General features: G+C 47.1%; 1 protein-coding gene across 4 annotated transcripts in view; it reads right to left on the bottom strand.

The window, feature by feature from the left end:
• The window catches only part of map9 (microtubule-associated protein 9), a 528,899-nt gene that overhangs the window by 284,775 nt on the left and 228,119 nt on the right, over positions 1–16,005 (bottom strand). For all 4 annotated transcript variants that reach the window (XM_086010251.1, XM_086010242.1, XM_086010257.1 and 1 more), the window contains one exon: positions 8,355–8,478. In XM_086010251.1, coding sequence (XP_085866377.1) covers positions 8,355–8,478 — 124 coding nt within the window. The remainder of the gene's footprint in view (positions 1–8,354; positions 8,479–16,005) is intronic.

The raw sequence follows: 16,005 nt of genomic DNA, 5'->3' as shown, positions 1-16,005 counted from the left end.
ATACCATTTGCCTTCTTAACCACCTGCTGCACCTGCATGCTTACCTTCAGCGACTGGTGCACAAGGACACCCAGGTCTCGTTGCACTTCCCCTTTTCCCAATCTATTGCCGTTCAGATAATAATCCGTCTTCCTGCTTTTGCCACCGAAGTGGATAACCTCGCATTTATCCACATTATACTGCATTTGCCATGCATCTGCCCAATCACCCAACCTGTCCAAATCGTACTGGAGTTTCTCTGCATCCTCCTCACACACACACGCCCACCCAGCTTTGTGTCATCTGCAAACTTGGAGATATTACATCTAGTTCCCTCGTCTAAATCATTTATATATATTGTGAAAAGCTGGGGTCCTAGCACCGATCCCTGCTGTACCCCACTAGTCACTGCCTGCCGCTCGAAAAAAGACCCGCTTATTCCAACTCTTTGCTTCCTGTCTGCCAACCAGTTCGCTATCCAAGACAGTACCTTACCTCCAATCCCATGTGCTTGATAACTTTACACGCTAATCTCTTATGTGGGACCTTATCGAAAGTCTTCTGAAAGTCCAAATACACCACATCCACTGGTTCTCCCTTATCTATTCTACCAGTTACATCCTCAAAAAATTCCAGTAGATTATTCAAGCATGATTAACCTTTTGTAAATCCATGTTGACCTTGTCCGATCCTGTCACTGTTTTCCAAGTGCTCTGCTATTACATCTTTTATAATGGACTCTAGCATTTTCCCCACTACCAATGTCAGGCGTACCCGTCTATAATTCCCTGTTTTCTCTCTACCACCCTTTTTAAATAGTGGGGTTACATTACTAATCCATGGAAACTGTTACAGAGTCTATCGAACTTTGGAAGGTGACCAGCAATGCATCTACTATTTCTAGGGCCACTTCCTTAAGTACCCTAGGATGTAGATTATCAGGCCCTGGGGATTTATCGGCCTTCAATCCCGTCAATTTCCCTAACACCATTTCCCTACAAATACTGATTTCATTCAATTCCTCCCTCTCATTAGACCCTATGTTCCCCGACATCTCTGGGAGGTTATTTGTGTCCGCCTTTGCGAAGACAGAACCAAAGTATGTATTTAATTGGTCCGCCATGTCTTTGTTTCCCATTATAAATTCCCCTGATTCTGACTGTAAGGGACCTACGCTTGACTTCACCAATCTTTTTCTCTTCACATATCAATGGAAGCTTTTACAGTCAGTTTTTATGTTCCCTGCAAGCTTACTCTCATACTCTATTTTCCCCCTCTTAATTAATCCCTTTGTCCTCCTTTGCTGAATTCTACACTGCTCCCAATCCTCAGGTTTGCTGCTTCTTCTGGCCAAATTATATGTCCTCTCCTTAGAACTTATGCTATCCCTAATTTCCCTTGTTAGCCACGGTTCAGTCACCTTTTTTCTTTTATTTTTATGTCAAACAGGGATGAACAAATTCTGTAGTTCATCCATGCGATCTTTAAATGTTTGCCATTGCCTATCCACCGTCAACCCTTTAAGTAACATCCCCCAATCCATCCTAGCCAACTCGTGCCTCATACCATCATAGTTTTCTTTATTTAAATTCAGGACCCTAGTCTCTTGAGTCAACTCCTTCACTTTCCATTTTAATGAAGAACTCCATCATATTTTGATCGCTCCTCCCCAAGGGGCCTCGCACAACAAGATTGCTAATTAATTCTTTCTCATTACATAATACCCAGTCTAAGATGGCCTGATCTCTAGTTGGTTCCTCGACATATTGGTCCAGGAAACCATCCCGTATACACTCTAGGAATTCCTCCTCCACAGTATTGTTACTAATTTGGTTAGCCCAATCTATATGTAGATTAAAGTCACCCATGATAACTGCTGTGCCCTTATTGCACGCATCTCTAATTTCCCGTTTAATGCCATCCCCAACCTCAGCATTACTGTTTGGGGGTCTGTATACAACTCCCACTAACGTTTTCTGCCCCTTGGTATTTCTCAGCTCTGCCCATACAGATTCCACATCATCAGAGCTAATATCCTTCCTTACTATTGTGTTAATCTCCTCTTTAACCAGCAATGCTACCCCACCTCCTTTTCCTTTTTTCCTGTCCTTCCTGAATATTGAATACCCCTGGATGTTGAATTCCCAGTCTTGGTCACTCTGGAGCCATGTCTCCCTAATTCCAATTATATCATATCCATTTACATCATACCTCCTACATTCATATCTAAATCATTAATGTACACTACAAACAGCAAAGGACCCAGCACCGATCCCTGCGGTACACCACTGGACACACGCTTCCAGTCACAAAAACAACCTTCGACCATCACCCTCTGCCTCCTGCCACGAAGCCAATGTTGGATCCAATGTGCCAAATTGCCCTGGATCCCATGGGCTCTTACATTCTTGACCAGTCTCCCATGCGGGATTTTGTCAAAAGCCTTACTGAAGTCCATGTAGAAGACATCAACTGCAATACCCTCATCCATGCACCTAGTCACCCCCTCGAAAAATTCAATCAAATTGGTCAGACATGATCTCCACCTCACAAAGCCATGCTGACTATCCTTGATTAATCCTTGCCTCTCCAAGTGGAGACTAATTCTGTACCTCAGAATTTTTTCCAATAATTTCCCTACCACTGATGTTAGGCTCACTGGCCTGTAATTCCCTGGTTTATCCCTACTGCCCTTCTTGAATAATGGTACTATGTTAGCTGTCCTCCAGTCATCTGGCACCTCCCCTGTGGCCAGAGAGGATCTGAAAATGTGTGTCAGAGCCCCTGAAATCTTCTCCCTTGCCTCACACAGCAGCCTGGAATACATCTCGTCTGAGCCTGGGGATTTATCCTCTTTTAAGCCTGCTAAAACTGCTAGTACCTCCCCGCTCTCAATACTAATTTGTTCAAGTATATCACAATCCCCCTGTCTGATTTCTATGCCTACATCGTCCTTCTCCATAGTGAACACAGATGCAAAATATTCATTTAAAACCTCACCCACAACTTCTGGCTCTGCACACAGATTGCCACTTTGGTCCCGAATGGGCCCTACTCTTTCCCTGGTTAGCCTCTTGCTCTTAATCTATATATATATAAAAGGATCCGTCCATCTGTATGTCTGTCTGTCTGTCTGTATGTCTGTCTGTCTGTATGCCTGTCTGTATGTCTGGCTGTCTGTCCGCTATACACTCAAAAGTTATAGAGCGTACCTACACATATGTTATATCAAAAGAAAGCTTATGATTAGGGGAGTCTCATAGGCATATTTACTTTTTAGTCAGACAAAAATTGTTCAGACAGTATACAAAAAACGTTCAAAAATCCGCTCATTAGCGGTTGACCAATCCTACCGCTCATTAGCGTTGAGTGACGTGATGGTTAACCAATCCTACAGTTCAGTGACCTGATGGTTGACCAATCGGTGCATCACGGGGGGCGTTTCATGGCATGTGTGGGCGGGGCCTAATCTTTCAAACTGCCGTAAATTCGGCCATCTTTACCTCAGCTTTTAGTTTTATTCACATTTTAAAAGCTTCATTTTTCCCACTTTGTGTGAGTGTGGAGGGGATTTTTTTGTTGCTCGGCTCTGTTTGCGGCCGCGGGCTCGGGCTATCCACCCCTCGGCCCAGTCCCGGGGCTTGGCTCCGTTTGCGGCCGCGGGCCGGGGGCTCGGGCTTTCCCCCCCTCGACTAGGCCGCAGGCAAGCCGCTGAGACGGTCCGGAGCGGGACCCGCCGCGCACGGCCTTCCCCGCGACATCAACCGCGCGGCCCGAGAGCCCGACCGAAAGTGAGCAGGGCTCCGGGTCACCAAGGCCCCATACCCCCCCTTTCCCCCTCCCCCCACCCCCTTTCCCCCTCCCCCCTTTCCTCCCCACAACCCCCCCTTCCCCCCACACCCCCCCTTCCCCCACTTTCCCCCCTACACCCCCCCTTTCACCCCCACACACACCCCCTTCCCCCCCCACACACACACCCTTTCCCCCAACACACACACCCTTCCCCCCCCACACACACCCTTTCCCCCCACACACACACCCCCTTCCCCCCACACACACACACCCTTTCCCCCCACACACACACACCCTTTCCCCCACACACACACACACCCTTTCCCCCCCACACACACACACACCCTTTCCCCCCCACACACACACCCTTCCCCCCCTCCCACACACCCTTTCCCCCCCACACACACACACACCCTTTCCCCCCCGCACACACACACCCTTTACCCCCCCCACACACACCCCCTTTCCCCCCACACACACACACCCTTTCCCCCCACACACACACCCTTTCCCCCCCACACACACACACCCTTTCCCCCGACACACACACACCCTTTCCCCCCCCACACACACCCCCTTTCCCACACACACACCCTTTCCCCCCCACACACACACACCCTTTCCCCCCCACACACACACACCCTTTCCCCCCCACACACACACCCCCTTCCCCCCCACACACACACACCCTTTCCCCCCACACACACACACACCCTTTCCCCCCACACACACACACCCTTTCCCCCCACACACACACCCCCTTTCCCCCCCACACACACACCCACTTTACCCCCCACACACACACCCCCTTTCCCCCCCAACACCCCTTTCCCCCACCCACCCTTTTCCCCCACCCACCCCTTTCCCCCACCCCTCTCTCTCTCTCCTTCCCTCTCTCTCCTTTCCTCTCTCTCTCTCTCTCCTTTCCTCTGTCTCTCTCTCCTTTCCTCTCTCTCTCTCTCTCTCTCCTTTCCTCTCTCTCTCTCTCTCTCCTTTCCTCTCTCTCTCTCTCTCCTTTCCTCTCTCTCTCTCTCTCTCCTTTCCTCTCCCTCTCTCTCTCCCTCCCCCTCTCTCTCCCCCCCAGTCTCTCTCTCTCTCTCCCCCCAGTCTCTCTCTCTCTCTCTCTCCCCCCCCAAGTCTCCCTCTCCCCCCCAGTCTCTCTCTCTTCCCCCCCAGTGGCTCTCTCCCCCCCACTCTCTCTCTCCCCACCCGTCTCTCTCTCGATCCCCGGGCCTCTCTCCCCCCCAGTCTCTCTCTCTCTCTCTTTCCCCCTCTCTCTCTCTCTCTCTCCTTCCCACACAGACAGACAGAAAAACTCATTTATATATATAAAAATTATTTCTACTTTTATCATAACAACATGCCCTCAAAAAACCCTCGGCACCGCCGGGCACTCCAGCAAGTATACTTATAAAACACCTTGGGATTTTCCTTTATTTTGCCCACCAGTGTTTTTTCATGTCCCCTTTTCGCTCTCCTAATTTCTTTTTAAGTACTCCCCTGCACTTTCTATACTCCTCTAGGGCTTCCACTGTTTTTAGTCCTTTGTATCTGCCTTTTTTCCTAATCCATTGTTGTATATCCCTTGACAACCAGAGTTCCCTGGGCTTGTTGGTCCCACCCTTGACCCTTCTGGGAAAATGTTGGCGTTTCCTTCCTGAAAGACTCCCACTGCCCTGATGTGGCTTTTCCTACAAGTAGCTGATCCCAGTCCACTTTGGCCAGATCCTGCCTTATCATATTAATATTGGCCTTCCCCCAATTTAGAACCTTTATTTCCAGTCCATCTTTATCCTTTTCCATGACTACCTTAAATCTCACCGAATTATGGTCACTGTCACCAAAATGTTCTCCTACTGACACTTCTACCACTTGCCTGGCTACATTCCCCAGAATTAGGTCCAGTACCGCCCCCCCTCTTGTAGGACTTTCTACATGCTGGCTCAAAAAGCTCTCCTGGATGCACTTAAAGAATTCCGCACCCTCAAAGCCTTTCACACTCTGACTATCCCAGTTAATATTGGGGAAGTTGAAATTCCCTACTATTATTACCCTATTATTTCTACACTTCCCTGAGATTTGCCTACATATCTGTTCCTCTATCTCCCCCTGACTGTTTGGGGGCCTATAGTACACTCCCAGCAAAGTGCTTGCCCCCTTTTTGATTTTAAGTTCTACCCATATGGCCTCATTAGAGGAACCTGCTAAGATATCATCCCTCCTTACATCAGTAATTGACTCCCTGATTAATATTGCGACACCCCCTCCTCTTTTACACCCCCCTCTGTCTCGCCTGAAGATTCTATACCACGGAATATTGAGCTGCCAGTCCTGCTCCTCCCTCAACCATGTCTCTGTGATAGCAACAATATCATACTCCCATGTGTTCATCAACACCTTCAATTCATTTGCCTTACTCGCAAGACTCCTTGCATTAAAATAAATGCCATCCAGCCTTGCCATACTCCCTTGTGCCATTACATATTTGCTCTGCCTTCCAGGCTGACTTGTTTTTTCCTCAATATTTGGCTGTGCATCATCCCATACTTTAGCTCCACTCCGTATCCCATCCCCCTGCCAAGTTAGTTTAACCCGCCCCCCGCCCACAACACTAGCAAACCTCCCCGCAAGGATGCTGGTCCCGTTCCGGTTCAAGTGCAACCCGTCCGACTTGTACAGGTCCCACCTTCCCCAGAAGCAGACCCAGTGATCCAGGAAACTAAAGCCCTCCCTCCTGCACCAACTCTTTAGCCATGCATTCATCTGCTCCATCCTCCTATTCCTATACTCACTAGCACGTGGCACCGGGAGTGATCCAGAAATTACAACCTTTGAGGTCCTGCTTTTTAATCTGCTACCTAGCTCCCTAAATTCTTGTTGCAGGACCTCATCCCTCTTTCTACCCATGTCGATGGTACCAATGTGAACCTCTGACTTTTCGCCCTGCCCCTTCAGAATGCCCTGCAGCCGTTTCAGCTTGACAGATCGTCCACATTCCCGGGAAATGGACATTCGCTGGCAGAGAGTTGGGCTATTTGCCCAACTAATGCCTAGCGAATGCCCACAAACCTCTTACGCCTGGTAGGTGTAGAACCTTCTTTTACCAGTGTAAGAATTTTAATAAATATTTAAATAATTTTAAAAAAATTATTTAAACATAAAAAACAATAAAATTAATTTTAGGTTACTTTTAGCCCCTTTAAAACATTTAAATTTATTTTTCAAAAAATAAAATTTTTGTTTTAAATGTTGTTTTAATTTAATTTAATTTAAATTCATTTTGAACATATAATGATTTATCTTCATTTAAATTGTGTGAAATTTGTGTTTTTTAGGTGATTCCTATTAAGCTTATGGAGATTCTGTACGTAAATCGAATCCCCATGGCATAATGGGGATTCCCTTTCTAATAGGTTGGCCTGGCCCACATGATCCCAGGGGCGGCTGCGAACCGCCTGCGCCCCTGGGATACGTGGGCCTTTAAGCATTCATATGCCTGCAGGCCCAGGAGCGAGAGTCTACAAACCTCCGGAGGCAGCAGGTAGGTTCATAGTTTTCTTGCGGTTCAGAGGCTTTTGTCCACAGGAAGCCTCTGACCACAAATTCAGGCCCAATAAATGGTGAGCCAGGGTTATGTTGCCAAGTCTTACATACATCATTTACTGGTCCAAAATGAGATGAACTGGTAAATATGTGAATATTGACACTCATCCAAATATTTGCTCTGAAAGTTTCTCTAACATACAAGCTAAATCCTTTGGTTAGGTGGATTAGAAGTATTATTGTCCTTAATACTTTAATACAGTACCACAAAACATGAAGCTAAACATAATTGTTCATATTCAATGTTTTTTAAACAAAAACACTTTCATCATCAGGAACATATGGGTACAGTAGGGTAGTGGTTATGTTACCATACTCGTTATACAGAGGCCTGTACTAATAATGCAGAGAACGTCAATTCAGATTCTACCATGGAAGTTTAAGAATTTGAATTCAAATAAATCCGGAAATAAAAAAACAGATAAGTCTGTGGGGCTGTCGGGTTGCCATAAAACCCAACTGGTTCACTAATGTCCTTTAGAGAAGAAATCCTGCTATGCTTATTTGGTCTGACCTATGTGGCTCCAGTCCCACATCATTGTGTTTGACTCTGAAGTGACCTAGCAAACCACTGAGTTGCATCAAACCGCTACAATGTGGCAGTTTAAGAAGGTGGCCCACCAACACCTTACCAAGGGGAATGAATGATGGGCAATAAATGGCAGCATTGTCAACGATGCCCAGATTCTGAGAATTATTTTTATTAACTTACAGCGGTGAAAGACAAACCTAATGGGGTAGAAATTCCATGGCAAGGGGTTCTCCCGCCGCAACTCCCCAAAAAATGGCATAAACAGCTATTTACGCGGTTTCTCTGGGGTTTTTGTTGATCTTCCACTGAAGTAATGGCAGGAGATCAGAAGAAGCCCAGCGTAAATTCCAGGCGAATATGTTTAGCGTTGGAAAGACTAAGCTGTTGTAACATTTCTAAAGGTATTGTACCATTGACCAAATACAGTACTGTAACTGCATTAACCTACCTGTTGTTGGAAATTTCACTCGTTCTTCAACAGAGTCTGCAAATCTGTCATCATTTAATGAGGACATACTCCGACTGATGTTTAACGATGAGGTTTTTGACAGGTAACTGGTAGGTCTTGGATACTTCAATAAGAAGAAAGAGTATACAAATTACACAAGGTGAAAACAAAATGGTGAAAAAAATAAGCTGTAAAACCATTCATTATACAGAACCCCAAATTTAACACTTGTCTACCAGATGCAGCAAAGTTGACTTACAACCTGAAAAAAACATAACACATTTCAAATTTAAGATGTTACAGCTGGCTGAGCTTAATAGGACTGTACACAAATGTGACTTTAAACTGAAGATGATAGCAGTTTAAATAGTTAGTAGATCCACTCAATCTATCCATTTTAAACAATATTCTGAAAATTCAATTTGTTTCATTCATAAACAACAAGGAAAAGAAGACGTAGAGAGAGACTGAAAGCAGGAATAAAGAAAGGACTAACCAAAAGAAAAGCAAATATAATAGTCTTGACATACTCATACTTTTGCTCCCTTTCACTGCTTCCTGACAAAATTTCAACAGCAGTTTGAAAACTCAATGCCCAATCTCATCCTGCTTTCAAAGTACAACAACTCAGGTTTTTGCAATTTACAATACAAATTTGCACTGGTTTATAAGTCACACTGGTTCACAATTCCCCCTCCCACAAATTATTTCCACAAGTATAAAGGTACAACTCACAAAATTAATTTTACAGTTGGTATCTTGAAATCAAATGTACAGAGCATTTAATTTTTTTAATCATTTTTTTTTCATTCCTGGGATGTGGGCGTCGCTGGCAAGGCCAGCATTTATTGCCCATCCCTAATTGCCCTCGAGAAGGTGGTGGTGAGCCGCCTGCTTGAATTGCTGCAGTCCATGAGGTGAAGGTACTCCCACAGTGCTGTTAGGGAGGGAGTGCCAGGATTTTGACCCAACGACAATGAAGGAGCGGTGATATATTTCTAAGTCAGGATGGTGTATAACTTGGAGGGGAACTAGGAGGTGATGGTGTTCCCACGTGCCTGCTGCCTTTGTCCTTCTAGGTGGTAGAGGTCGCGGGTTTGGGAGGTGCTGTCGAAGAAGCCTTGGTGAGTTACTGCAGTGCATATTGGAGATGGTACACACTGTAGCGACGGTGCACTGGTGGTGGAGGGAGTGAATATTTAAGGTGGTGGATGGGATGCCAATCAAGCAGGCTCTTTTCTCCTGGATGATGCCAAGCTTCTTGACTGTTGTTGGAGCTGCACTCATCCTGGCAATGTTTTCCATGATTGCTGGGTGCAGACAGCGCTTCCCACGCTGTTCATTGGCTGCACGCATCAGCAGGGGGACGAGTATCGTGAGTGGCCAGGTCAGGCTGGTGGTGGAGCGAGTGTATGTTGAAAGTGGTGGATGGGGTGCCAATCAAGCGGGCTGCGTTATCCTGGATGGTGTCAAGCTTCGAGTGTTGTTGGAACTGTACTCATCCAGGCAAGTGGAGAGTATTCGATCACACTCTTGATTTGTGCCTTGTAGATGATGGAAAGCCTTTGGGGAGTTAGGAGGTGAGACACTCGCTGCAGAATACCTAGCCTCTGACCTGCTCTTGCAGCCACAGTATATATGTGGCTGGTCCAGTTAAGTTTCTGGTCAATGGTGTCTCCTAGGATGTTGATAGTGGGGGATTCGGTGATAGTAATGCCGCTGAATGTCAAGGGCTGGAGGTTAGACTCTCACTTGTTGGAGAGAGTCATTGCGTGTAACTTGGGTAGTGCAAATGTGACTTGCCACTTATCAGGCCAAACCAGAAAGTCGTCTAGGTCTTGCTGTATGTGGGCATGGACTGCTTCATTATCTTGGGAGTTGCGAATGGCACTGAACACTGTGCAGTCATTAACGACCATCCCCACTTCTGACCTTATGATGGAGGGAAGGTCATGGATGAAACAGCTGAAGATGGTTGGGCCTAGGACACTGCCCAGAGGAATTCCTGCAGCCATGTCCTGGGGCTGAAATGATTGACCTCCAACAACCATAAGCATCTTCCTTTGTGCTAGGTATTAATCTAGCCAGTGAAGAGTTTTCCCCGATTCTCACTGAATTCAATTTTATTAGGGCTCCTTGGTGTCACTCAGTCAAATGCAGCCTTGATGTCAAGGGCAGTCGCTCTCACCTCACCTCTGGAATTCAGCTCTTTTGTCCATGTTTGGATCAAGGCTGTAATGAGGTCAGGAGGCAAGTGGTCCAGGCGGAACCCAAACTGAGCACCGGTGAGTAGGTTATTGGTAAGTGCCGCTTGGTTACACAGTCGACGACACCTTCCACCACATTACTGATGACTTAGAGTAGACTGATGGGGTAAAATTGACCCAATTGGATTTGTCCTGCATTTGATCTAGACGAGGGAACTAGATATAATATCTCCAAGTTTGCAGACGACACAAAGCCGGGTGGGCTTGTATGCTGTGAGGAGGATGCCAAGAAACTCCAGTATGATTTGGACAGGTTGGGTGATTGGGCAGAAGCATGGCCGATGCAGTATAATGTGGATAAATGCGAGGTTATCCACTTTGGTGGCAAAAACAGGAAGGCAGATTTTTATCTGAACGGCAATAGATTGGGAGAAGGGGAAGTGCAACGAGACCTGGGTGTCCTTGTGTACCAGTCGCTGAAGGTAAGCATGCAGGTACAGCAGGCGGTTAAGAAGGCAAATGGTATGTTGGCCTTCGTAGCGAGAGGATTCGAGTACAAGAACAAGGATGTCTTGGTGCAGTTGTACAGAGCCTTGGTGAGACCACACCTTGAGTATTGTGTGCAGTTCTGGTCGCCTTATCTGAGGAAGGATGTTCTTGCCATGGAGGGAGTGCAGCGAAGATTCACCAGACTGATACCTGGGATGGCAGGAATGACGTATGAGGAGAGATTGGGTTGATTGGGCTTGTACTCGCTGGAGTTTAGAAGAATGAGAGGGGATCTCATTGAAACTTATAAAATTTTAACAGGACTGGACAGACTGGATGCAGGAAGGATGTTCCCAATGGCCGGGGAGTCCAGAACCAGGGGTCACAGTCTAAGGATAAGGGGTAAGCCATTTAGGACAAAGATGAGGAGGAATTTCTTCACCCAGAGAGTGGTGGAATTCTCTCCCACAGAAGGCAGTGGAGGCCAATTCATTAAGGAGTTGGATATATTTCTTAAGGCTAAAGGAATCAAGGGATATGGGGAGAAGGCAGGGACAGGGTACTGAATTTGGATGATCAGCCAGGATCTCATTGAATGGCAGAGCAGGCTCGAGGGGGCGAATGGCCTACACCTGCTCCTATCTTCTATGTTTCTATGTTTGTGGACAGGACATACCTGGGTAGTTATCCACATTGTCGGATAGATGCCAGTGTTGTAGCTGTACTGGAACAGCTTGGCTAGACGCGCAGCTAGTTCTGGTGCACAAGTCTTCAGCACTACAGCCGGTAGTTGTCAGGGCCCATAGCCTTTGCTGCATCCAATGCACTCAGCTATTTCTTGATATTACGTGGAGTGAATCGAATTGGCAGAATACTGGTTTCTGTGATGGTGGGGACCTCAGGAGGAGGCCGATACAGCTCATCCACTCAGCACTTCTGGCTGAAGATGGTTAGAATCAGAATGGTTAGAGCCCAGAAGGCCATTCAGCCCGTCGAGCCCGTGTTGGCTTGCTGCAAGAGCACTTCAGCTAGTACCACGCCCCCGCCCATTCCCCGTAGCCCTGCAAATTTCTTTCCTTCAGATACTTATCCAACTCCCTTTTGAAAGCCATGATTGAAGCTGCCCCTACCATCCATTCAGGCAGTACATTCCAGGTCCCAACCATTCGCTGCGTAAAAAAGTTTTTTGTTACGTCGCCTCTGGTTCTTTTGCCAATGACCTTAAATCTGTGTCCTCTGGTTCTCGACCCTTCTACCAATGGGAACAGTTTCCCTCTATCTACTCTGACCAGACCCCTCATGATTTTGAGCACCTCTATCAAATCTCCTCTCAATCTTCTCTGCTCCAAGGACAACACCACCAGCTTCTCCAGTCTATCAACGTAACTGAAGTCCCTCATTCCTGGAATCATTCTCCTCAATCTTTTCTGCACCCTCTCTAAGGCCATCACAGCCTTCCAAAAGTGTGGTGTCCAGAATTGGGCAAAGTACTCCAGTTGGGGTCGAACCAGTGTTTTATACAGGTTCAACATAATTTCCACACTTTTGTACTCTATACCTCTATTTATGATCCTGTAAGCCTTTTTTACTGCTTTCTCAACCTGCCCTGCCACCTTCAACGATTTGTGCACACATACCCCCAGGTCTCTCTGTTCCTGAACCCCCTTCAGAATTGTACCATTTAGTTCATATGTCCTCTCCTCACTCTTTCTACCAAAATGTATCACTTCACACTTTTAGAGTCACAGTCATAGAGTTATACAGCACAGGAAGAGGCCCTTCGGCTTATCGTGTCCGCGCCGGCCATCAAGCCCTATCTATTCTAATCCCATTTTCCAGCACTTGGTCCGTAGCCTTGTATGCTATGGTGTTTCAAGTGCTCATCTAAATGCTTCTTGAATGTTGTGAGGGTTCCTGCCTCCACCACCCTCTCAGGCAGTGAGTTCCAGATTCCAACCACCCTCTGGGTTAAAAAGCTTTTCCTCAAATCCCCTCTAACCTCCTGCTCCTTACCTTGAAACTATGCCCCCTTGTTATTGACCCCTCTACTAAGGGGAAAAGTTCCATTCTATCTACCCTATCTATGCCCCTCATAATTTTGTACACCTCAATCTGGTCCCCCCTCAGCCTTCTCCGCTGATGAGTATTTCTCTATTTCTCGCTTTTTTTCCAAACTTGAGAGTCTAAATTTAAGTGCCTTGGTTAGATTAAAATTTATAAGTGTTCCAAATTTAAAACCTAATTAATTAATTGAGATGGGAGACTAGGCAATGTGTTGTTGTTGTTGCGTGTGGGAGCTCGTGGACACCATTAAGTTCCAGGGCAACCACATCTGCAGCAAATGTTGGCTGCTCGAGGAACTTCGGCTCAGAGTTGATGAGCTGGAGTCTGTGCTTCAGACACTGCGCACATTAGGGAAGGGGAGAGTTACCTGGACACTATGTTCCAGGAGGCAGTCACACCCACTAGAATAATTACTTCCAATTTGGCCCATGGTCAGGGACAGGAGGGTGTGACTACCAGCGAGGCAGGTATTGGGATCCAGGAGTTAGTGGTGGAGGAGCCTCAGCCCTTGGCCTTGTCCAACAGGTACGAGATTCTTGCTCCCTCTCTGGACGAGGCCAGGGACTACAGGGAGGATGAGCAAACTGACCACAACACTGTGGTACAGGGAGCCATTCAAGTGGGGGGAGCAAAAAGAAATGTTGTAGTGATTATGGACAGTACAGTGAGGGGGATAGATACTGTTCTCTGCAGCCGAGAGCGTGAGTCCCGAAGGCTGTGTTGCCTGCCGGCCAGGGTTAAGGACATTTCCTTTGGGCTGGAGAGAAACTTGGAGTGGGAGGGGGAAGATCCAGTTGTCATAGTCCACGTGGGTACCAATGACATAGGTAGGGCAAAGAAAGAGATTCTGCTGAGAGAGTATCAGCAGCTAGGGGCTAAATTAAAAAGCAGAACCACAAAGGTAATAATCTCTGGATTACTACCTGAGCCACGAGCGAATTTGCATTGGGTAAATAAGATCAGAGAAATGAACGAGTGGCTCAAAGACTGGTGTGGGAGAAATGGGTTTCGATTTGTGGGGCACAGGCACCAGTACTGGAATAAGAGGGAGCTGTTCTGATTGGACAGGCTTCACTTGAACCATGCTGGGGCTAGAGTCCTGGCAAATCGAATAACTAGGGCTGTAGAGAGGGCTTTAAACTAAATAGTTGGGGGGGAGGATCCAGGTGAGCGGGATGAGCGGGAAAATAAAAAGTCAATGAGAAATGAGAAAGCAATATAGCAGGCTAGAGATGGGGGAAATAATAACCAGAGTGTGACAGGAAGGGACAGAATGTTTAAAAGTAAGAGTGTAACAGAAAAAAAGGCCAAAACAAGGAAAAATAGTAAAAAGACAAAGTTAAAATCAGATTAGATTTATTTGCCATATGTAACAAGTACAATGGAATGCTTGTTCCCCGTAGGGACGCGTCAGATATAAATACAGCGCCACGTTCAGAGTCAATACAATGGCTTCCCGTGGCAGTGGGAGCATGATGTCCCTCAGCCGCTCCGTCCTCCTCTTCACTGCGGCCTCCTCCTCACTGTTGCCGGCTCCAAGTGTGGTGGCCTGCTTCTCCCGCTCTGGCCACCATGCCCGGCTCCCCTCCTCCCATCCGGACTGCGAGTTACCCGAAATGGAGCTGCCGGCTGACGTGCTGCAGCGTGTCGTGAGTCTGCTACTGCTGCTCGTTGCGCTGCGCTCCTCTGCCCGACTCGCCGAACACATCGTCGGGATGTTAATGCTCCAATGCAGCCTCCTCTTCACCGTCGCCGGCTCCACGTTCCACGGCCTACTTCTCTCTCTAAATCTGAACGCACGCAGCATTTGTAACAAGATAAATGAGCTGACGGCACAAATAGATACAAATGGGTATGATCTGATTGCCATTACAGAGACGTGGTTGCAAGGCGACCAGGGCTGGGAACTGAATATTCCAGGGTATATGATAATTCGGAAGGATAGAAAGAAAGGAAAGGGAGGTGGGGTGGCTTTGTTGGTAAAAGACGGGATCAGTGCCGTGGTGAGAAGTGATATTGGCTCAGAAGATCAAAATGCAGAATCGGTTTGGGTGGAGATAAAAAATAATAAGGGGAAAAAGTCTCTTGTGGGCGCAGTCTACAGGCCCCCGAACAGAGCAATGCTGTTGGACAGAATATAAATCAACAAATAATGGAGGCCTGTAAAAAAGTTACAGTAATAATCATGGGTGATTTTAATCTCCATATTGATTGGACAAATCAAATTGGCCATAGTACCCTGGAGGAGGTGCTCATAGAGTGCATCCGGGATGTCTTCCGAGAACAGTATGTAATGGAACCAACCAGGGAGCAGGCTATCTTGGATCTGGTACTATGTAATGAGACAGAATTAATAAATGATCTCATAGTAAAGGATCCTAGAGTCATAGGGGGAAAAATTCGGATGTTTGCGCCAACCGTTAGCGCCTAAAGAGGCCGACAAGTGGGGCGCTAACCAACTAGCGCCCGGGTGCAGCGAACCCTGCGCCTCTCCCCATATTGAGTGGACATTTAGCGCCGGCGCTAAACCGTAGTGCTCGCTCACCGGCGCACGCAGATCATGACGTCATTTCAGTGTGCAACGCCTTTGGGGTGCCCCGGACCGGAAATTCAGTGGCGCCCCCCTCCGTTCTGCCTGGCGCTAATAAGGAAAGCTTACCTGGAACGTTTCCCAGTCGCTGTCGGGCTGGGGGGGGCGTTCTTTAAAGGGGACTGTTGTGGTATAAAAGCTGCAGCCATTTTTGGACCACAACTTCTTAGAGAGATACAGAGAGTTGCTCAGCTGCACACAGAGAGCCCTTTCTACACTGAGCCAGCGCTGGCAGGAGAACTTCAGCCTTCTGACCATCACCTTGCTGCTGGTGAGCATCTCAAACGGGATAACTTTCTGT

This window comes from Somniosus microcephalus, chromosome 2 (assembly GCF_052327205.1).
Source record: "Somniosus microcephalus isolate GS21.2 chromosome 2, FLI_Smic_1.0, whole genome shotgun sequence".
NCBI classification, from domain to species: Eukaryota; Metazoa; Chordata; class Chondrichthyes; order Squaliformes; family Somniosidae; genus Somniosus; species Somniosus microcephalus.
The sequence above is the reverse complement of the archived record's forward strand: the minus strand, read 5'-3'. Positions and strand labels throughout refer to the sequence as shown.